The 24,135-nt window shown below is 43.3% G+C and overlaps 1 protein-coding gene across 3 annotated transcripts in view; it reads right to left on the reverse strand.

Annotated features, from left to right (window-relative positions):
• Positions 1-6,441: 6,441 nt before the first annotated feature.
• Positions 6,442-24,135, reverse strand: part of zmym2 (zinc finger, MYM-type 2) — a 33,794-nt gene continuing 16,100 nt past the window's right edge. For all 3 annotated transcript variants that reach the window (XM_054788028.1, XM_054788026.1, XM_054788027.1), the window contains exons 7-25: positions 20,660-20,872; positions 19,769-19,919; positions 17,979-18,094; positions 17,760-17,885; positions 17,523-17,673; positions 17,269-17,441; positions 17,014-17,179; positions 16,855-16,883; positions 16,634-16,769; positions 16,380-16,501; positions 16,148-16,286; positions 15,941-16,060; positions 14,339-14,463; positions 14,061-14,232; positions 13,826-13,977; positions 11,004-11,118; positions 10,565-10,813; positions 10,344-10,467; positions 6,442-7,166 (exon numbers count right to left, since the gene is read on the reverse strand). In XM_054788028.1, the coding sequence (XP_054644003.1) occupies positions 6,953-7,166; positions 10,344-10,467; positions 10,565-10,813; positions 11,004-11,118; positions 13,826-13,977; positions 14,061-14,232; positions 14,339-14,463; positions 15,941-16,060; positions 16,148-16,286; positions 16,380-16,501; positions 16,634-16,769; positions 16,855-16,883; positions 17,014-17,179; positions 17,269-17,441; positions 17,523-17,673; positions 17,760-17,885; positions 17,979-18,094; positions 19,769-19,919; positions 20,660-20,872 (2,793 nt within the window). In that variant the 3' untranslated portion in view covers positions 6,442-6,952. The remainder of the gene's footprint in view (positions 7,167-10,343; positions 10,468-10,564; positions 10,814-11,003; positions 11,119-13,825; positions 13,978-14,060; positions 14,233-14,338; positions 14,464-15,940; positions 16,061-16,147; positions 16,287-16,379; positions 16,502-16,633; positions 16,770-16,854; positions 16,884-17,013; positions 17,180-17,268; positions 17,442-17,522; positions 17,674-17,759; positions 17,886-17,978; positions 18,095-19,768; positions 19,920-20,659; positions 20,873-24,135) is intronic.

The following is a 24,135-nucleotide window of genomic DNA, read 5'->3' on the forward strand; positions in this document are numbered from 1 at the left end:
CCAATCTCACATCTGCCCTTTCTGTCCAAGGTCATGGAGAAACTTGTCTTCTCACAACTCCAGTCATATGTCTATGCATAATATTGCTAACAAATTTTCAATCTGGCTTTAGAACCCGTCACAGCACAGAATGCGTGTTATTGAAAGTACACAATGACATCCTCACAGCCCTTGATGCTCAAAACTCTGTAGTGCTGGTGCTTTTAGACCTTCACTCAGTCCTCATCTCCCACCTAGAACACTGTGTTGGCCTACGTGACTTTCAACTGTCCGTCACCACTCCAGGGCCCTGCGCTCTTCTCAACACACATTAGAAGTCCCAAGGATGAAATACAAAAAATGGGGCAATCGTGCTTTTGCCCCCACATTTTGGAAGTCCCTTCCACCTGCACTACGATCTACTACTAGAGTTGTCAGTTTTTAAACCTCTTTTAAAAACTCATTTATTCAGACTGGCTTATGACACATGATGATTATAAGTACAGTAGACGCCCCTACAACGTAAATAATGCGTTATACCTTTAATGTTATATGGTTTTTATGTTATACGAAGCGTAAAATACATGTAAATAGCCTAATCCGTTTCAAGATCTTCCCAAACTCACACCTTTGGGCCTTCAAAATATTCAAAGTCCACCAAATATGGTGGGAAAATATAAGAAAACGTTATCATAAACATAGTAGAATAACATTCCAATATAAAATAAGGTAATAAATAAGATTACTGTAAATGAATAAAACTGAAAAACAAAAACAATCTTATCGTTCATGAGATGTCTTGATCAGGAGCGCAAGTGGAGGCAGGAAGGAGGAGGAGGACTAGCCTGAGTCGAGTCGAAGTCGAAGAGTCAGCTGATCTCACAGACAAACGCACACGCACTACACGATAATGCTGTGTGCAAAATTTTAATTTGTAACTTAACTTAATTGTTTAAGTTAGTTTAAGGGCGACTACGAAGAGGAAAGGAAGTTGAAGGGACAAGCCTGTCAATCACACAAACTCACGTATGCGCTGTCTGAGTCAGCCAATGAGATGAGAGCGTAGGCGGTGCCCCGATAATCAGCCAATGAGATGAGAGCAGATGTGGTGCCCCGATAATCAGCCAATGAGAGCGTGAAGCATCAAAATTTCTGGATCACTTCCTGCTTGGTTTCTATCGACAACTTTTCCCTTTTTTCTTCTCACTTACACTTGGTTAAGGGCCCATGACTACGGCCATTTTAACACAAAGAAAAGTATCTGTGTAGGCTCTCAGTCGTACAGGAGTTGTCCATCTGCATTAAGAAACATTAAGAAGAGATTTCAATGCGTGCAAACTAGTTTAGGGGGGACTATGATGAAAGGAGGTTGAAGGGAGCAGCATGTCTCTCACACAGACACACGGACACGCTGGATAAGTCAGCCAATGAGATGAGAGCATAGGCGGTGCCCTGATAATCAGCCAATGAGAATTTCTGAACTTGCACCGACTTGACGCTTTACGTTATATGGAATTTCTTTCGCAATACGATGCAAAAACTTTACATAAATTCTTTACGTTCAGTGGAATTTCCGTAAAAGGAGGTTTACGTTATGTGAGGTACTACTGTACTTTAGTTGTGATTCTGTGCCTGTATTTTCATTTTTTATTTTGTTTTAGTTGTTTTTATTCTATCTTATTAGATCGTACCATGATCTCATTTGCTATAACCTGTTTTTACTCTTGTGAAGCACCATTGGGATGTTGTAAGGTGCTAAACAAATAAACATTGATTTGATTTGAATAAGCTCACTCTTTTGGACCACCATCCTGATCTAAATCCAATTAGGAACATTTGGGGAGTTTACAAAAATGGACATGAGTTCCAGACAGCGGATGCCCTCCGTGAAGCCATCTTCACCACCTGGAGCAACATTCCCACTAGCAGCCTGGAAACACTGGCATCAAGCACGCACATACCCATTTTCAGCTCATTAAAAAGAATGGCGCAGTTACTCAGTAACCTTTTTTAATTTTTTTTTTTTTTTTAGTTGAGCTATGAGCTTAAACTTTTTGCATTTGAGTAAGGAAATAGGCTGAAATCCGAGCACATTTGTATTTTAAATGAAACGATTAATCAAATAGCAAAATAGTTGTCGATTAATTGGATAAACGATTACGGTAATCAGCGATTCAACTTGGAGATGCTGCAGCTCTAAGACAGTGTTACGGTATTCGTATTAACCTTTCATATTCAACCTTTTCCTCCTCTAACTCTAGTTGAATTGTATTTTTAGAATAAGCCTCGGGCCAATTCAGAAACAACCTGCAGGACACAAATGGTCCCCGGGCTACACTTTGGACACCCATCGTAGCCCCAATGCTTGTCAGCTCCAAAATATATGGACTTTGTATCACTTTCACGTCTCATGGCAACTATGGTGCATTTAAGGACCTCTGAACAAAGTGCAAAATCTGAAAGCTTGAGGAAAAAACATCAGTGAATCATCAAGAACATGTAAAAATTGTATGTAGTGTGTTATCACATATTTGTCAATTATTTGCCACTAAAAGGGAACATGGTTTTCTGCTGAAAAAAAATCATTTGGACCAAAAACCTGCATTCTTGGGGCCGGCTAGGAGATTCATTGTACGTTTTTGTTTGGCAGCAGTTCACTGAAAGATCACATCTTGTTTTGATTTCCCCCCTCATCATTTGTGTAACAGTATTCATTCTTTTCTAAGTTAGCTTTTAAAGGAAAACTGCACTTTTGGAATTTTGCCAATCATCCTCAATCCTTATGATGGACATGAACACATCTCGCTTTTCTGTGCATTCCAAAGATACAAAAACTGCTAAAAAGAGGCATTATCACCACTTTGGTGAAGTTAGTCACGAGGGTGATGTGTCACTACGCCCGTAATGTACTTTGTGGGCGTAACAATGTTGCAGTAGCTTGGTTAATATGCAGGTCACATTATGTAAATGGAGCGTTGGCGCTTTTTTAGAAGGCTTTATAGGTGGAAATAGTTGCATCCTTAGCTGCCTCTTTTTTTTCATCACTTTTTATATCTTTAGAATGCACAGAAAAGAGAAAGACGTGTGTTCATGTCTCATAAGGATTGTGGATGATGGGCAAAATTCCAAAAAGTGCACTTCTACTTCAAGTTAACTAATTCAATAGCTATGCCGTAGTACGTTTTTATAAACCCCAACGGCCAATCTCAACAATGCATTTATGCATCTTTATGCACGAGAGGCAAAGAGGTGATGACGCAACTCTCCAGTGATACGTTTCACTTCAGGACAATTTTAGGCTATAAAAACGGCCACTAGGTGGCAGAAGTGCATTCGATATGAGCTCGGCAGGGATCATCCTGCCATCCATTTTCTATCCAGATATATTATACAGATCAGTGAGTGAAGCGTGAGTTTCTATCGGAGGATATGAGAGTCTAAATAACCAAACCAAAGAATATGAACCGGTGAGATTTATTCCTGACAAAAAGATCTAGTACAGACGTCCGGGCCTATAACAGTTCCTGTATGCCTACTACTAAGCGGGTCTTACAACAGCGCAGCTGCAATAAGCATCCTTTCTTTCCCTGCCCGGCATTTTATACATTTTGAGATTGTGTGGAATGCAGGAAGTCTGGCGATCGTGGACCAATCAGATACAAATTAACAATACAAAAGGAAGAAGAAGCCAGTGACAAAACATTCATACACCTCCGTTAGCAATGCAAGTCAACTAAATAATGCAACTACATGTGAACTAGGCACAATAAAAATAATCTACCACTTCATGAGGGAGCCTCACTAGGGAAGTCCAGACTTGCTGGTCCTCGGCTAACTCTTCCAGTTCCACTGGGAGGACACCAAGGGGTTCCCAGGCCAGCTGTGAGACATAATCCCACCAGTGTGTCCTCGGTCTGCCCCGGGGCCTTCACCCGGCTGAGCATGCTCGGAACACCTCACGGACAAGATGTCCAAGCTTCCTCAACTGGCTCCTCTCGATGTGAACGTAGTATCAAAGTTAAATGCAAGGCATACCTTATTATTATCAGGAAAGTCAAATATTGTTGGAATTGCATTTTGTCGTCATCTAACAGTCTGGCCGGTCCTGTCCAAGCTCTCCTCGGTGAAATGACGAACAGAGTTGCGATCTGGCTGCAGGAATCCACCTGTCTCTCCGAATATTTACTACCCATTGCTTTAGAAGTTGAGCATTGCAGTGTGGAAATCTAAAGGAGAATAAGGGGTAATTTACAACTACTTAGATGAAAAGATGCTTACAGATTTAAAGTATCTTTTTTTTTTAAAACTATTTGTATTATTTATAAGCATTTACCTACCTGTGAAATGTAAGTCCCTTCTCGCGATTTTCACAAGTATCACGATTTGTGCCATTAATAGCAGCACAAGACGGCATCTCGAACTCATCTCGAACTCATTCGTTATTAGGCTTTCTTGTTTCGGGTGAATCAACATGGCTACTTTATACTTCCGGTGGCTTCAGGCCTCCAATGCGCAAGAATCCCTCTATATAGAGGGACTCTACAATGCGCAGCAAGCGATCCGGGTCATTGCAGTATAGAGTTCAGTGGGGTACAGCGACCGCATTACTGCGCCGATCCGCCTGTCGACCTCACACTCCACCCTTCCCTCACCTGTGAACAAGACCCCGAGATACTTTAACTCCTCCAGAGGTGGGGGCCGGACCTTACCCCCAACCCAGGGAATGATAATGTGAATGGGAAAACAAACAAAAAAATCACACAGGAAGAAAGTGAAAGCGTGGAGGGTAGCGTGCAAAAGTTTACGCATTGTAGGGAAATGTAAACATGTGCACGCACGTGCGCACACACACACACACACACACTTCAGCTCCAAATGTGAAGTTTCTAAATAGTTCATGGTGTTATATTTGTAAGTTGTTATTTTGATGTAAAACAACCCCTTTGTGTTGTGTGTTGGTATAGTTGTTTAGATATTTGAGCTGTCACAAAAGCAAAAAATATTTGTCAAAGTGAAAGTTATGCTTGAAATGTATCTTCACAAAAAGCCGTTTTTCCTCCCCTTTTCTAGTCCGGAACTGATATTTTCCTGAAACTTACCTATGTTCTACTGCTGATTACTAAAGAACAGAAAAAGGTAGAAAAACATTTTTCCCCCCTGATGAAAGATGTTTTTCTTTTGGTAGGTTCCATGTTTATATAACCATAGAACACAATATTCTGTGTGCCTTGAAAGATCAGTCAAAATAGTCTAAACTGGCCGCTACTGAAAGGGTTGTCTTTTGATAAATGGCTGGGATTGAATGAGTTAATTTTAAAAGTTCATTCTTTGGAGTATGACCTTATACGTACAAATAAAAAGGCATGTTTGGTTCTTTCCAGAACTAGAGGAATGAAGACAAGTGAGGCGTGCGGTTAGAAAAAAGAAAAGAAATCATTTATTGAACACGAGCGCACCAGCAGAGGAGTCCACGCACACACACACCAGACGTGTCAGACGTTCACTATTTACACTGAGGCACATTCACACGCGCCGACCCGAGTCTGAGCCCGGCAACACCGCCGCCCGCTGCAGCAGTGTCGCCTCCAAGGGGCTCGCTTATTAAAGGTTCCGATTTGAGTCCGGTACTGAGGAAGCGACCCGACCAGTGTCCCTGTAAGAGGTTCAAGTGGACTAAAGAGCAGAACCTCATGCATACGTCCTCTGCTGAGAGGAGCAGCCAAGTGGCGCTGAGGTTCTGCAGTTAACTCCAAAGATGCTCCAGAACTCATCAATTCGACCTTAATGGCCATCAAGATCATTTCAAGCCAGAAGAGCCTGGAAGAAATACAAACCGGAGTTATTTCATGGCAAATCTTTTCAAAGCAAACCTGAGTTTAGTTCTAGGAGAAACTTGTTTCCGATAACGAATGAATTAACGCTCAAAGCAAATCAGCTTCACTGAGGCTGAGAACAATTTCAAACTTAAAAAAACAACAACAAAAAAAAAAACAGATGAGCACATCCTTCAAGTTGAGTAGCTCGTTGTGCACGTGTACATCAGTGGAGTGAATTTGGAGCCCCTTTAAAAAAAAAAAAAACAACAAAAAACCAAAACAAAGCAAAGAGGACACAGAAACAGGAGGATAAATAAATATTCAAAAGAAAATAGAAGGGTGTTTTGTCCCTTTTGCGACAAGCCCACTTCATGTGACCTCCTTTTTGAAGAGCAGCCGCCAAACCTACCAAGGCCGCCAGCGCGTACAATAATGCTACAGGACATGAATGGAGAAAGGCAGCATGTTAGCGTGCAGCTTAGCCTAGCATGTGTAGTGATCCCACACTGTTACGCCCTCTGGTGGCTGGTTGCAGTCATTGTTTTCTTTTTGCGTGGTTTAATGTCTCCAAAGGTGACTCATTTGGGTTACTTTGGATTAACTAACGCTATAAAGGGGGGGGGGGGGGGGGGGGGGGGGGGGCGGGCGTGTCTACTATGGGATCTGAGGTGGCGTTCAAGGACCTCTGTTTGTGGGTGAAAAGGATGCCAAGAGGACACACCAAAGTTGCAGTGATTGTCTGTTCCCAACTTGCTTCCCATTGGCTGCGGTTAACCTGCTAATCACCTCACCGGCATTCAAATTTAGACTTTGTCTTTTGAGTCGAGCGAGCAAAAACATTCCCTAATTGTCTTCTGAGCGGTGGTCCGGATCCTACAGAACCGTTTTTTTTTGTTTTTTTTTAAAACAAGTGAATCCAGCCCCAGCAACACACATCCCTCTTTACCCACTTGAATCCCAGTCCTTTCTCTTCCCGTTCTTAGCGGCTCATCCAGCTTCCCTGCGGATGTCGTTCCCTCGCCAGGAGGACGCGGCGGGTAGTGGCGGAAGGAATGAAGGCAGATTACATAACAAAATGTTGGAAGAGCACACGTGCTACTCACTATCGCCCACCTGTGGATCTACTAACAATCTACCGGTCCAAATAAGACTCGCTACTACTCCCCCTCATCTCCACCTTCCTCCCCCTTCTCTTCCTCCAAGCGTGGCGTGTCCGTGTATACATCGCGGACCAGGAGGACTCTGGCGAGGAGGCTCTCCAGCATTTGGGGTTCCATTGGCGTGGAGGTGAACCACAGCATCCCGTTGGGGTCGCAAGTGGGATCGGGCTGAACGTAGAAGACATCCGAGCGCTCCTGCAGCAATGGCGGGCTGTGGGGGTTTGGAGGAGAATGTCAGAGGGGAGGAGAAAGGAGGAGTGGTGAGAGCCAATGGTGAATGTTTAAGCTGTGACTGCTCATATGGTGAAGATGCGCAGGAAGTCCTCATGAGAAACAGTCATCACTGAGCTTCAGGATGTGAACAGCATGAAGTTCTAATCACAGGACTTTCTACAGGCCCTGATCCTTCAAGGCAAAACCATTGACAAATATTTTTAGAAGGATCCGATGATTGCCTCTACGCAATTAACCACAGAGTCGCCGTGGGCGTGGTCTAAACAGGCAAATAACCGCTGCAGTCTAATTAGCGCCGGGTCAGAAAACATTGGCATTAACAACTGTAAGGTAACCAAAGGACAGCTACTTGTAGGGTTGTGTCAATGTGACCATGACAGAAGACCAGAATGGACGTAAATAGCATTAGCAGCACACTAACTAGTCACCGGTAAAGAAAGATACACATCAGCAAAACATGCGTACGCTAAGTCCCCTACTAAAGAACATCCGACGTGCGAACATTTGGAGATACGAACACAAGCCGACTGGTCTATTTTTTCATGTGTTTTGCCTTATAAGTCCATATTTATACTGGTACATGCTTGACGCAAACCCATATTTATACATGCCTGACCAGCAGAGGGCACTGTGACACTGCTAATGGGACCAACAGATACAGGAACACAGGGAGAGAGGAAGGCTTTGAGTTTTATGATACAACCCGGACAGAGCATGTGATTAAAGTTTATGAAGAGTTAATAGGCCTGCTTAATTCTACACCACCCACAGAACACTACCTCTTTTAGAAGAGTCTAACGACGACGATTTGTCCTTTTTTTCAATAACTCCTCCTCCTCCACCACCACGCATGCTCGACCACTCCTCTTCAAAGGTAAATAACATTTATCATTACGTATTATTATATCATTTTTATTAGTTTTTTTCATTAATTATCCTCGTTTAATATTACTACTGCATCCAAACTCATATTTACATACATACACATATACTGTATATGTATACATGTACATGCAGTACCTATATCATTGGTAATATTACCTTTTCCCCTACTTAAGAACGGTCGTCTGGAACCAATTGTGTTCGTAAGTTGGAGACTTAGTGTACATTGTAGGGATTTAATTGATCTTACTTATGACGTATTGTGTAAAATTAAGACAGGAACACCATCAACTTAAAAGCACTAAATGAACACAGACCCACCATCTACCAGCAGGAGCCCGAACTTTGTTGATTATGTGGCGAACAAATGTGCACATTAGCACTCAATCAGGTCATCAGATCTTACCTTGATGCATTCGCACATATGGAACAAATATGTCAAAGGGGGAAAAATACAGTATAGTAGTCTATCTTGTGCAGCGTGGAAGAAAGTTAGATGGTGTGTTCAAGGGCGGCCGAACAAAGTGGGACACATTGCCGCACGCATTAAACAGGCAAAAACTGAGATTTCTAACTGTGTATTATTTTTTAAAAATAAAATAATGGCCCATATTTCCAAAATTCCTAACCATTTACTTAAATAAAATAATTAGTAAATAACTACATCATTTTAAGTGTTCATTTTTGTTTCAATCATTGCGCCTGAATGTTTCCCGTGGCCCGGTGGTCTCACACATTTGAGAATATTGTAAGAATGCTACTTTTATAGAACTGGCTTCTGTATTTTATAATAAGATTAATGTCTACATCTACAGATGTAGCCGTTGAATCGTATCAAATCAAATCGTTCAGTCTTTAAAATATAGTAGTGTTTTTTTAATCTTATCTTATCCTGTGTATCCAGATTCATTTTGAATCGTTTACCTCAAAGATTTACAACCCTACTTATTATAGATAAAAACTATCTGCAATTAATTGTGATTAATTATGAGTTAACTATGGACAAAATCTGATTACATATTTTAATCGATTGAGCTAGTTTAAATATGAAGGCATATGTAATGTTATATGTAACTTTTAGGGATGCCCGATAATATCAGCCACCGATGATATCTGCCCAATATTGGCTTAAAAATGTAGTATCGGTCAGTATCAATATCAAATTGGGATTTTTCCCTATAATGAAAGCCAATAGTAAACATAATGCTGTATACTGTATAGGCCTATGGGCTCCCGCATTTTCCGGGGCGCGAATGACAACCTCACCGAACGTGTAAACAAAACCATAGGTGGGTAGTAGCAAGCTAGCTCACTCCTTCCATTCATCCATTTTTTTTTAATTCTGCGTATCCTCACTAGTAGTTAATTACAATTCCCAGCAGTAAGGGACGGTAAAATCTGACACCATGTGCGCGTGCTCGATTAGGAGAGTTCGTGGGGACATCCGTGAAAATGCTGCTTTTTCAAATGATATCGGGTGTATTTTCATTCGTATACATGTTTGTTCAGTAGATGACTTATTTCTGTTCAATTGGCATGGGATTTACATGTTTAGTGTTGGACCACATCAGCTCATACGACGGCTTTAAATGTTAAGTTCAACTTTAAGCCTTTCAAAGTCATGGATCAGAGCTGCAGGACAAGACAAAAGGTGTGTAGGATACAAATTCACTTTAATATCTGCAGATGTAATTTCATGAAATGTAAAATCTTTAAAAATGTTAATTTTGGCCCGGAATTACTGTGTACATGCAATTTGTAGTGTGGCGTGGAAACCAATACAGCCTGCTGCTGCACTAAGGGTGCGTGGCATACATGAACATTATGGCACATTTTCTTCTTCCCTGGACTTTTTGATGTTCAAAAACATGTAAATGGCTACTCTGTCGACTTCTAAAACAAATGTCACAGCCTAAGCGTAATTGCAAGTATTTTCTCAGATGTTATACAATGTTGTTTACAGTGACATTGAGAAGCTAACCGCTGATGCTGTATCCATTAGCTTCACAGCAGATGCGTGCTAATTCCACAAAAGGAGACGTGTGCTTTTACACATATCGGTATCGTTATCGGCTGATGACGGTATCGGAAATTGAGAGATGGACAACATCGGCATATCGGACATCCCTAGTAATTTTCACATTTAGGAAATAGCAGCCTTTCTGCTTCCATTTAAAATCCTGTCATCTTTAGCTAAATAAACAGCAATTGTAGAATTAACAGTAATAAATCAAAATCTTACGCCATCGTATGACAACAGTGACAAACGTACCACTTGGACCTGTAGAGCTCATAAAGGTGACGCTCGTGCTTCCTGATGGGGACACGTGGTCCTGTGTCGTCACCCGCTTCACAGTCACCATCATCCAACTTTCTCTTACGAGACTCCTTTACAACTAAAAGACAACGTCAATGTCAAAGTGGAGCACTTTTACGCTTGTTCACATCAGCAAACAGAAATAGAAATTCAATTTGCAGCAACGAAGGCCACACCATTGTGATCCTGAGAGACGGAAGGCACGCGGATGCAGGTGCTGGTCGACTTGATGGACAGGACAGGATGGACCGTGTCTGGGCCGTAGACGTTGGCAAAGGACAGGCGCATGTGCTGCTCGGCAGTGCGCAGGCCCAAATATTTGGTGTTCAGGTAGACCAGAGAGCGCAGTAGGCTGGCAGGGGTCTGGTCTCCCAATTGACGGCTGCTCCACAGACTCTGCTCCTCCACGCGACCCCACAGAGAGCCTGCAGGGGGCAGCGTACATCACAAATCCATTGAAACTTAAGACTTATTAGCTGTGTGGTTGTGCAAAAACAACACAGCTGTCTTCATATAACAATGTACAATCACAGCGTGTCAGGATGTGAACAGCAAAATAATTATAATCATTAGACACTAATTAAAATTATAGAACAACAACGTGGGTTCACTCACCATCAAGAAGCACGCTGGGTTTCCAGTCCTTCAGGACCTTGTTGAGCTCCTCCCCAAACTGCTGGTAGCAAATATCGCTGAAGAGGTCATCCTTTCGGCCTTTGGTGTGGAGATGCTTTAAACAACAACAAAAAAACAAACAAAAAACCCCAACAGGTTTTACTTTTGTTTTGTTTTTTAAAGGCTCCAATAGATGGATGCCACAAGAGTGTCCTCATATTAAAATCATCATCACTTTTGTCAGGATGTGAACAGCAAAATGTTAAAATCACTGGACACCAAATGACCACCACAAAAACTATTCAACATAAAATCAACAGTAAATCCCAATGAGGCCTGGAAGAACATGCAAAAAGGAATAGAAATGAGATAAACCTGTCCATGAAGCTACAAATACCTGTTACAAAATCCCAAGTCACAAAACTAGAGTTGTCTTGGCACCGCCTCCAAAAGTACAGAAAAGAGTGAGCGGCAATCGGCAGCCATGCTGAGAGCTGCTGCCATGTGGAGCAGGAGGGAGAGCTGCGCATCGCTCAATGTATCCTAAGAGAAACACTCACACAAACTTTGGTTCCCCGTCCCAAAATGGCACCAATTCTTTTGATTTAGGCAAAGAACGCACATTCTTGTCGGCCAAAAAATATCGCGTATTTATTTATGTGAATACATTTATTTTTTTTACACATCATTTAATGTTTGTTTTAATGTTAAAGTAGCACCTCTAAACTGAGGGACTCTGTTGTTGCAAATGATAAAAAACATTTTCTTGTGGATGTTTCCTTATTTTAAAAATCACATGACCACAAAAAAAGGATATGATTAACTCATTCAATACCAAAGATGTATTTATACGTTTTTAGAATCAAGAACACCTGATCCCAACAACGTATTTATACATTCTTTTTCCACGAGGCAAAAACAGGTGATGATGCAACCCTCCACTAATGCATTAGCACTTCAGAGCAATTTAAGCCATAAAACCGGAAGAAATGCATTTGATAAGAGTTCGGCAGGGATCATGTTAACGGACAACTCGCACATGGCAGGAAGGAGGGAAGTGAGAGAGCATGGAGGAATGTGTGTGGAGCAGGGCACGGTCGTTCAAAACACGGTTATTTTAACCACTGGTTTGTCCCTAGCCACCGGTTAAATTCTGAGCCCGCTGTTGGCTCACCGACCGTTAAATATGCGTTGTTCAAAACATGGTTGGTCGAGTCGTTCATTAATGGCACCGTCAAAGTTAACTGTGTGGTTGACGTCACTGGTCAGAGCCAATATATGCCACAATTCCTCATTTTGTTGACTTCCGGTTTAACAAAAAAAAAAAAAAAAAAAAAAAAAAAAAACTGATAGCGATACAATTTAACAAATTAAAACAACAAATTAAACAAAAATATTTTTGTTATGTTAATGTTATTTATTAAAGTTAGCAATATTTAAAAGAGTTTCCAGCTTACCAGCAAAATGAACCTCAGGCCCTACCCCGGATACCAGAACTACTTAACCAGCCTTCAAAGTAAGAGCCCAGACGCACTTAACTTAAAAATGTTAAAATTGTATTCTGCAACAAATTAAGCTTAAAGTTTCACAAATTAAAACAAGCAAGCAATTTATGAATGACACAATTAAATAAAAATGTTTTTGGTTAAAAATATTTTGCTCAGCACAAGCTCTTATATATAGTTTGGAAAAATACTGAAATGATGTCATATTTGTAAATAAATGGTTATTTTGATGTAAAACAACCCAATTTTTGTGTTGGTATAGTTGTTTAGATATTTGAGGTGTCACAAAAGTAAAAAATATGTGTCAAAGTGTAAGTTATGCTTGAAATGTATCTTTATCACAAAAAGCTGTAGTCTCCCTTTTTTAGGTCAGGAACTGATATTTTCCTGAAACTTACCTATGTTCTACTGCTGATTACTAAAGAACGGAAAAAGGTACAAACTTTTTTTTTTCCTGGAGGAAAAACGGGAGTGTAATCTTTCTTTTGGTAGGTTCCATGTTTATATAGCCATACAACACAATATTCTGTGTTCAAAATTCTTGAAAGATCAGTCAAAATAGTTTAAAATGGCCACTACTGAAGGCGTTGTCGTTTGAAAAATGGCTGGGATTGAATGAGTTAAAAGTAGGGCTGCACCAAAAAATATATATTAAAAAAAAACTGCACTCGAGTCACATTAACATATGACCTAATTTGTAAACAGACTTTTTAAAAGCACTTCTTTTGTACTCAAGGACTGCACTGACCACATGACAGCCGACACTTCCTGCTCGCTCTCCTCATCCCCCAGCAAACCTCACTGGCCGGGGCGAGTTGGCTCTGCTAGCCTGGCCGGTGAAGTTCACTGCGCTCTTTGATTTTTCTTTATTAAACTCCCCTCCAGACGTTTGCGAACACCTGCAGGTGTTCCCAAACTTTGTGCACAAGTGTATGTGCATGGGTGTATTGTGGCTTGAACGAGCAGTGGTTTTTCCTCCTTAGAAAGCCCTCCATCAACTGTCCTTCCGGGACCTTCCATGTAAAATGTCAGAAAGGCCATTGCAGGTTTATTTCAACCAGAGGAAGACAATGAAGAGTCCAACAATAATGATAATGAAAACAGTGATTTCTTTCAGAGGAAAGGACATGGCCCTCAATGTGTGTGTGTGTAAAAACAAAACAAAAAATAATCTAAATAAATATAAATCACCCCACAGAACTGCGATCTCAAGTCTAAAGCAACAAAATCATGCAGCCCTACTTTAAAGTCACTTGAACAACAACAACAGCTTTTTTTTTTTTTTTAAAGACTAAAAGAGTAAAAACCATGCCCAACCTGCTGGATGCCCAAGCAGAGGTAGAGGATGCTGTCCGGGGAGTAGCGCTCCCCACTGGGCCTGCACGCCTCCCTGACGAAGCGAGACAGTGCCATGTTTAGCTCCTCCGCACTCAGCGACGCCAAGTTACTCGTGAGTCGTGCTCCTGGAGCTGCAACACAAGCACGCCTGTTAGCTAACAGGACAAAATGCTGGTCAAGATGTCCAAACATGCTTCTGCGAGGTTACGCTGACCTGCTTCTGAACTGCTGTCTTTGTTGCCGTCGTCTGTCTGGTCATACGCAGATAACGCCCAGCGTTTCCAGGCGTTGATGCCGTAGCGAGCTTTAAGAGGCAGCGAACGCCCCGTGGGAGGTGAGGGCGAGGCTTGATCAAATCCCTCCTCCACTGCTAGCCTCTTGCTGCCCTGCAACACAAAGATGGTGTTTGCGGTAGTGTAGGCGTGTGAGCTTGGATCTGCGAACCGAGGCATGCTCGGGCGATGATCAATTAAACAATTCTGGTGTGCGTACTCGTGTCCTTGGCTGAGGTCGGGGTATGGACTCGTCTGTGTGCTCCCTTTCCTCTGCCAGAACTGGCGGTAGCGCCGAGCTCACGTCCTCGTCCATTGCCTCTGGGACAGGAAGCGGGTCTAAAGCTGAGGCAAGGGATGTCAATTAGACCAAGGATGACTCAGCATCAATGAGTCAGCAGTAGCTCATAAGCTACAAGACGAGAAGGCCATTTGCTCTCTTTAATGATGTAATGTAATGATTTCATATCACGATTATTGTGACCAAAATGATCAAGATTATTATCACGATATTGTTGAAGGTGCGCAAAAAAAAAAAAAAAAAGTACTGATACACACACTGAAGTCTAAGTTTTATTAAAAACGTCTGAATGCTTAGGGTACGTGATCGTACAACACATTGTGGGATGAGGGTGCCATTTTTTAGAGCAAGAGTTTGTGTTTACATTAGAGCTGGTGCTTCGGGAAGGAGATATACAAGGTAGCTGACGGCTGTTTCTCCTGGAAATGACCAAAGGCACTGGTCTGTGAGTTCATCCAAGATTGTTATAAAACATGGTTTGGTTCTGCGGTAATACTAACCGCAGGGAGTTTTACCGCGGTAATCATCAATACCGGTAACCGTTACATCCCTACATCCAACTGAGCAAAATCCCGTCTTCAGCTCCAATTAAGCGACGCCTCAACACAAAACTTATCTCAGGTAGTACTGGGTGACAGAGACGATGTGCAGTAGGAACAATATAAATTTGGTCTACGATGGACTTGAAGTATTTGGTGATAAAGTACTATAAACATGGCTGAAAGCGAACAGGGGAACCTTTTGGAATGGTTTGCACTGCTTGACTCTACCATAGTGTTTCTGAATACATTCATGAAACATATCGCAGTTCCTCGCTGTTTTGCAGTTGACTACGGCCTGTTAGTCAAATTACGCATATTACCTTAATTAAGCATTGAAGGATAAAAATGGCGAAATGAACTAAAACACAAATTTAAAGGCATCAGAAGACAGGTACTGTACGTAAATATTATTGCTATGCAAGCCTGTAGTAAGAGTATCAAATGAAACAAACCATAGGAAGGGGTGTGTGCATGTCTGTCATATTTTCCCTTATTATGTTTACTTTATTGGTTAATAGGAGTGTAAAGGTGACTATAGGGGGTGTTATTTCATGTCTAGAGGGCTCTAATAATGTTTAAAAATGTATTTGGAAGGTCGTAAACAGGTGTTCTATGCTCCAACTACAAAAATACTGTATTTATCAAGAAGGAATGCTACTTTGCAGAAATTCACTCATCACGGTCAGGTCCGGCGCCAATTGACTGCGATAAAGGAGGGACGACTATACATTTAATTTTAAACATTTTAAAAAAACATATACATATATTTTAATAGTTTGGCTTTCGTTAGGGCCGATGTAAGCTGTTCTGAAAGGGTTCTATTATTTATTTGCCAAAGAAAATATGGTGATATATAGCGTTATCTGAAAAGGCCGCACGGTACAGCGTAATATGGATTTTAGGACATACTGCGCCCATCCCTTATCTGAGGAAAACTAAATTTTAAATCTTGTTTATTCACACTGAAGCACTGATTTACCTTGAGGGAAGTCCACCTCCAGGTCCATATCAGGTTCATATTTGCCCTCCTCGTCGTCCTCCACTGTCTTACTGGCTTCCTCATCTTCGTGTTCACTTTTCACCTCCACTGGCTTCACGTCTGAAACACATGCAGAAAAGGTCTTCCATATTTGTTCTTAGGACACCCACACCCAACCGGAAGAGGCATTATGGACTACTAAGGTACCTGGTTTCTGCTTCTCCACCTCGGCCAGCAGGTCCATCTCTGCGAGGTCAGAGGGCACATTGCCTTTGAGCTCCTTGATTGCCTGCACGATCTGGTCTGCCCCCTGCAGGGTGGTGGGCAGGAAGAAGGGCACAGGAAGCTGGCCGGGGCGGGACAAGTTGTGCTTAGTAACCAAACACTTAATTCCTCTGCCTGGGTAGCGTAAACGTTTACTCACAGAGTGGGTTCTTACCGGTAAAGGCATGGAGAGCGGTGTGGGCGTGACCTGGGAGTACATGTTCATGGGCATGGGGATGAAGACGGGCACAGGTATGGGAACAGGGACATACTCTCTCTTTACACCATCATCAACATCTGTGGAAAGACTCAGACTTATGAAATAAAAACATACCTTGATTCGTTAGGGACACAGTCTAAGAAGAACCATTAGAAATTCAGCATTTACAAAGAGAATTATGCTCACTTTTGTGAACACTTTGTTTGTACCTGTCTGTATTGGTTTGCTCTGCATGTGTGGCTTGCAGTAGGTGGCCTTGGTCAGGGTGAGCGGCTTGCAGAGCACCGCCTTGTTTTTAACGTCCCTCATCAGGCCACTGCCCGTGTACGTGCCCTGGCCCACCAACTGCAACAAGAGACACTTTAGGGTTTAACAGGGGACATATGACTGTTTTAACCAAATTAAACTGGAACCTAAAAATATTCCTTACCCCAAGTTTGGAACCTTGTAATTCAGTTCCTGAAAGACAAAAATCTTTTATGCCCAAGTTGCTTCAAGACGGCGCGACTACACACATCACAAACTAATTCCACTCATCTGAAACAACCGAGAATGACAATCTATCACGCCTGTGAATGTTCCTTCCTACCCGTGATGCTGTTCTCCGGGCCTTTCTGTGTGGCCATGATGGGCTCGTTCTGCTGGCAGTAGAACCTCAGAAGACACTGCTGGTCACAGAAGTGCTTCAACTCTGACCTCCACATCACGGACTCTGTCAGCTGCCCCTGCACCTTGCAGCAGTCACATCGTGCCGCCTGGTGGCCACATAAGGACATTTTAGGATCATTCAAGCAAAAAAACTAAACAACAACAGCAACAGCAGCAGCAACATCAGCGGACAAACCTTGTGGTACCAGTCGTCAAACTTCTTGCTGCACTCGTCGCTGCAGAAATCGCGGGTCATGCCGCCGAGCTGCCGGGTCACGGCTCTCTTGCACAGCTGGTTGCAGTTGTTACAGCTGACACACTTCAGGCCCAAACGCTTGATGAAGTCCTGCTTGTACAGCAGCTTGCAACCTGGAGCACGAAAGCATCCTTAAATGAAAAACCTTATTCTCATTTCAAATCCTAACCCACATATTGCACACGCATCGATACCTTCGCTGCAGAAAGGCTTCTTCTCGCCTGAGAACTTAACCGTGTCGTGCAGAGTCTTCTCCTCCTGGCAGTACTCGCAGAGGGTCACGATGCAATGCAGTTTCTTGTAGTCGTCACAGCACACCTTGCTGCAGAAGTGGTACACTTTGTCCTGGACAGGAGGAGGGAGGAGAGACACCCAATGTGAGGTGTGGTGCACCTTGTTAAACCAGCAGCCCACGCGGGTTCCCGTCACACCTCCCACTCCAGAGTTTGGGGCTTCATGCTGAAGGTTCCACGACAGTAGTTGCACTTGAGCTGGACAGCGCTGTTGGTCGTGGAGAGCGGCGTCTGTCCGTTAGTGGCCGTCTGAAGAGTCGTATTCTGTAACGACATCCCACACCGTATTAAAAAGATTCTTTCTCCCGGCATAAAGGGGGAGGAGATGTGGCAAAATGATGAGAATCGAGAATCCACCTGGAACTTGGTGACGCACTGTGAGCTGCAGAAATTGAGCACGTTTCCCTCGGGCAGAGTCGCTTGGTACTGAGGCAAAGAATTCCTCTTACAGAAGTGACACGTGGGCTCCGCATCTGTAAACAGGAGATTGTATTGGAGCTCATTGGATTGTGCTCGAACCGATACTTAAAAAAAAAGAAAAGAAAATGCCTTTTTTTTTTTTTAATGGAATGTTGTGACAAGTTGAACAGAATAGTAATTTAAACATTTCAATAATATAAGTAAAAATGTTAAGTAGTAAATTGCCAGTATTCACGACAAATTCTCAGGGTGTATTGTGCAAATGCGTCGTGCGCGCACGTCACAAAAGAGTTCTTTGAGAACAAAAGGTTTCTACAGTCTAGGCTCTAACAAAAGGATTTAAAAATGGATCCTATTGTGGTTGTCATAGTCCTGTTGAACCGTTGAGTGAAATCAAATGCTTTTGTAACATAACATGATCCTTTTGTTGCATGGGGTGTGCACGAGTGGGACGTAGCTCACATGGTCGGCCCAGGCAGAGGGCGGGATATAATGCTGGCGGCTCGTTCAAAGGCGAGCACCCTCTAAAGTGCAGAAATTGATCATCGATGCGCAATTGTGTCGATGTTGGACTAGCATTACAATAGGTAATAGTTAATTCTACATGGAAGAGTGTTATATTCATTCAGCAAAATTAAGTCACAGTTTGTTACTTGGTTGACGCCCGCCCTGGTTAGCGCGTTTTTCGGTGTACATCCACAATTTCTGCTAAAATTTGGCCTTGGTTTGCGTTCGCCTGCTGGGTTGGCATTAAAAATGGGTGTAGTTTGTTTACGCCGCCATCTTGGATCACATGCGCAAGACGAAATCTTGTTTTTTGTATATATTTTCATTCTACTTTTTTTTTTAAAGTAATGTTAAAATCTCGTCTCGTCATCGTAGAACCGATCTCGTGTATCGTCTCGTCTTGTGAACTGAGTGTCTCATGACACCCTTACTGTCTGACAGTCTCCGAGCTCATGTTATTTGATCTAAAACTTTATTTTTCCTTAACACTGTAAAGCAGAGGATCTGCAACTTGCAGCCCACACTGCAACCACGGTGCCAACTGCCAACACAAAAACGGAAAAGGAAAAATAAAGAACAGCTCTGGCGTTGAGCCATTAAATATATACAATTCCACAGAAAAAGAACTGCTGTTGTTTTTGGAATGTAAAATAACTGAGTATTGTTATTTATAAGCACAGCATTATTTGTGTTTATATACTGGGACACTATACAGTAGGTGTCAGCTGTTCTTTTTTCAGTGTATAATTATCAGCATTTACGGCAGCTGGTACTGCAATTCAAATTCTGTACAAAAAGATGTTGGAAGCACAGTGATATTAAATACTTGACTGTTTGAAAGACTTTTCAATTAGGTAGTGAATTTAAAAATACAAATTTTTGATGATTATTTTATTTCTTATTGTGGTATCGAGCAAGTATTGAGAATTGTGGAAATTCACAGTATTGGTATAGAATACTGAGATCCTGGTATCGTGACAACCCCAGTATCACTATTGCATCCACAGTTCAATATCTACTTAACTTTTCCGTCTGGTTACTACAGTTTACGTGCATACAGAGTTTTGGTTTGCGTCGCTATGCAGGTGTACCTTATGTTTTGGTCACTTGGTCAGTTGTAGGTCCATAGTAACATTTCCTAGAATGCCTTGAAGTGCATTTTATTTTTGTGAGAGCCTTCAGCTTTTATGAAGCGTAAGCTGGTGCTTTAGGTTACTCACTGTGGTAGTTCACCGCCGACAACTTGGCCTTGTTCATGCAGTTGGCGGAGCAGTAGGAGCCCATGGCGCCGTCCGCTCCGAGGCCGAGCACCACTTCGCCCGTCTTGATCAGCGTTTTACAAGTCAAGCAGCTCGCTAGCTTACTGTGAGCCTGCGACACAGATGCCGAAAACGAGCAGTTTCAATCAGAGGTTGAACTGGAGCCCTTGCTTGTCCCTGGATCTTAATTCTTCATCCCAGCAGGAATGTTTTTGGACTAAAGATCTTAACTACAAAAGAAATTGGACCTGACCTCACAAATGGAAAAAAAAAAACAACAAATCAAGACATGCACTTCCCAAAGAGGTAGAAGAGAACTCCACATTTCACCTTCTGTACGTGTCCCTATACCATGCATTTTAGTTGTGATGACAAACATCAAGATGGTTTCCTCCGCTTACTAGTGGACGGTCTAATGAGCTGGTGTTGCCAGGCAACAACTACAATTCAGCCTTTAACTTGTGGCGACCAGCAAACTATCCAGCGGAGAGGCCGCTTGTCGCCGGTGACATTCCTTAAGCGTAGAGCAAAATCATAAAACCAAAGATGGGGAAATTGTGTGAGGATGCCGAGCTATTGTCCCAGACAGAAAATATCATGAATGTTCCATGACAGTACGCCATGGCAATCCCCAGATGGCGTGGAAATACTGTACTCCCAACACTGCAATGACAGAGCAAAGCTGACTGGCTGCTTTGAGATCATGCTGAGACATCGTTGCTCTTCCGTCTGCCTTTCAAGTTCTACCAGAGAATTGGCTGTGAAGAGGGTGCGTGCGGTTGCGCAAGAATGGACCTAAAAACAACCCTGCTATCAGGGCAAGCGAGCGGCCCGAGTCGGGGCCTACACTACCTGCTTGTAGTCCCTGATGCAGTTCTGGCAGCAGAAGCGTTTCTGTTGGCCATCGACCAGCAGGAAGTGGTTGGCTGAGACTCGGCTGGGCAGGTAGTCACCGCACTGCTCGCAGCAGTTCATGATCAAGCCGTTGGCGCGGCGGTACACGTTGAAGCATATGTCGCTGCAGATCTTGTGGGTCACCGTCTTGAAGCTGACTTCATGGCGGATCTGCGCACAGAGATTTGTCATTCATTTGACATCAACTGCGATTCTTTACAAAAACTCGGGACAATCTAATGCACTGTGGTGGATGCCCACCATGTATCCCACCAGGCATCTTGTAGACTCTCACGTATTCCAATTTGATGCAAGCTAATGAAAGCACAATTAGGATTGAGCAGTATTACATTTATGAGAGACGTTTTGTTTTTCCCCTCCATACAGCTCTTGTATTGCATTTCATGAGATTACACTGGCTTACCTGATAGTAACCAAACGCCACTGATGTTCCGGGTGTGTGTGTGTTTTCCCTAAGTAATATGCAATATGCATTTCCCTTGTTTTATATGCAAATTAAAATAGAGGGTGCATAATTATTAAGATAATTATGGAGCTGTCATGTTTGTATTGTATTGTACTTTATTTATCCCACAGCAGGGAAATTCACTTGTTACAGCAGCAAGCAAGATACGCAAGTAAAGAATACATAGTGACTACGTCATGGTTCAGGTGGTGCAGGTGTTGTAGAGCCTGACAGCGGTCGGTATGAAGGACCTGCGGAACCTCTCCTTCTTACACCGTGGGTGTAACAGTCTGCTGCTGAAGGAGCTGCTAAGGGAACCCACAGTGTCATGTAGAGGGTGAGAGGTGTTGTCCATGATGGATGTCATCTTAGCCAACATCCTTCTCTCCCCCACTTCCTCCACGGAGTCCAGAGGACCGTCCAGGACAGAGCTGGCTCTCCTAAACAGTCTATTGATCCTGCTTCTGTCTCTGTCCGTGCTGTCCCCTCTCCAGCAGCCGACAGCATAGAAGATGGCTGAGGCCACCACAGAGTCATAAAAGGTCCGTAAGAGAGTTCTGCACACACCAAAGGACCTCAGTCTCCTCAGCAGGTGGAGGCGACTCTGGCCCTTCTTGTAGAGGGCGTGGATGTTGACGGACCAGTCCAGTTTGTTGTTAAGGTGAACACCCAGGAATTTGTAGCTGTCTACCAACTCTATGTCCGCTCCCTGGATGTTCACCGGTGTGCTTTGTCTTGCTGGTGTTGAGTTGTAGTGGTTAAGCTCACTCCAGCTGACAAAGTCCCTGATGACCGTCCTGTATTCCAGATCATTCCCCTCTGAAACACAACCAACAATGGCTGTGTCATCGGAGAACTTCTGGATGTGACACTGTGTGGAGTTGTGTGTGAAGTCCGAGGTGTAGAGGGTGAAGAGGAAAGGGGAGAGCACCGTACCCTGAGGGGCACCTGTGCTGCAGAGTACCATGTCAGACACACAGTGACGGAGCCTCATATACTGTAGTCTGTTGGTGAGGTAGTCTATAACCCATGCAGTCAGGTGTTGGTCAACTCCCACACTCTCCATCTTCACTCTGAGTAGTGACGGCTGGATGGTGTTAAAGGCACTGGAGAAGTCAAAAAACATGACCGTCACAGCGCTCCTGCTGTCCTCCAGGTGTAGGTGCATCGTCCACTCCGATCCCAGGCCGGTAAGCAAACTGCAGGGGGTCCAGCTGAGTGCCCACCATGGGTCGCAGGTGCTGCAGGATAATCCTCTCCATGGTCTTCATCAGGTGAGAGGTCAAGGCAACAGGCCTGAAGTGGTTAGGCTCCTTGGGACGCGGTGTCTTTGGTATCGGGGGGGGGGGGGCTCAAATCTGTTGAAAAACAGATTGAGTTCATCTGCCCATATCTTGTCCCCACTGGCTTGGTCTCTCCCCACTCCTTTGCCATGGCCTGTCATGGTCTGCAGGCCTCTCCAGACTTCCCTGGCATTATTCTGCTCCAGCCGCTTCTCCAGTTTCCTCCTGTAGCAGTCCTTCCCCTTCCTGATCTTATGCCGGAGTTCCCTCTGGACTCTGCGCAGCTCCTCCTTGTCCCCCGAGTTGAAGACCCTCTTCTTCTTATTCAGCATGGCCTTAATCTCAGAGGTCACCCAGGGTTTGTTGTTGGGAAAACACCGCACCAACTTGGAGGGCACAGTGTTCTCCACACAGAAGTTAATTTAAAGTCTGTGATGCAGTGCGTCATGCTGTCAACGTCACTGCCATGGGGACTACAGAGCGCTTCCCAGTCTGTTGTCTGGAAGCAGTCTCTGAGCCTAGCACTGCTCTCCTCAGACCACTGCTTCACAGGCCTCTTCACAGGGGGTTGTCTATTCACTACTGCAGTGTAGTCTGTGACGAGATGGACGAGGTTGTGATCAGAACGACCCAGCGGGGGGAGGGGGGATGAGGTGTATGCATCTTTGATGTTTGCATACAGGAGGTCCAAAGTTTTATTGTCTCTAGTGTGGCATTTGACATACTGGGTGAAGGTGGGAAGAGCAGAGGACAGGGAAGCATGATTGAAGTCACCGGAGATGAGGAGGAGGGATTGGGGGGTTTGTGGTTGCGAGGTGACAGTGGCGGCAAAGAGCAAGGGCTAGCCTCAATGAAGCTAGCAAAAAAACCCAAGGATTTAGCAGTGGTCTGTGAGCGTCTGATCAAGCTTCTGCAGGTGTCTCCAATACAACTTTTTCTCTTGTGAGAAATGAAAATGGCCTGGAGCTATGCCATTTTGTGAAAATTATTTTGATTATTTCAACCCAAACAAACTGAATAAGCTTGTTTTGCCAAAATATGAACAAAATGTTTGTATCCACAAATCACATTTAGCATTAAAAGGACCAGCAATAAATGATTTTCTTTAGGGGTGTCCTGATACAGCTGTTTCACTTCCAATCACATACCGATATTGCAGCCTTGAATATCAGCTAATACCGATATCATTCCGATGTCAGAACGAATAGTACATACTTTTATGACTTATTTTGCAGTATGGAATGTCAGAAAAGGCAGAGGACAATAATCAGCAACAGCAGATATGTGAACAATAGACCTGTTTACTTCTTTGAGCATCCGGGGTATAATATATAGCAGGTATATATATACAGTAATATATACCCGATATGTAGCGGCAGCTTGGCATAATATAGAGAGGTTCGAGATGCTCTATTAAGCATTTACACTGGGGGTGTCTTCTTCTTTTCTTTTCGGCTTTTCCCTTCAGGGGTCGCCACAGCGAATCAATTGCCTCCATCTAACCCTGTCTTCTGCATCCTCTTCTCTCACACCAACTACCTTCATGTCCTCTTTCACTACATCCATAAACCTCCTCTTTGGTCTTCCTCTAGGCCTCCTGCCCTGCAGTTCCAAACTCAGCATCCTTCTACCTATATATTCCCTCTCTCTCCTCTGGATATGTCCAAACCATCTCAGTCTGGCCT

The sequence above is a fragment of the Dunckerocampus dactyliophorus genome, chromosome 9 (genome assembly GCF_027744805.1).
Source record: "Dunckerocampus dactyliophorus isolate RoL2022-P2 chromosome 9, RoL_Ddac_1.1, whole genome shotgun sequence".
NCBI classification, from domain to species: Eukaryota; Metazoa; Chordata; class Actinopteri; order Syngnathiformes; family Syngnathidae; genus Dunckerocampus; species Dunckerocampus dactyliophorus.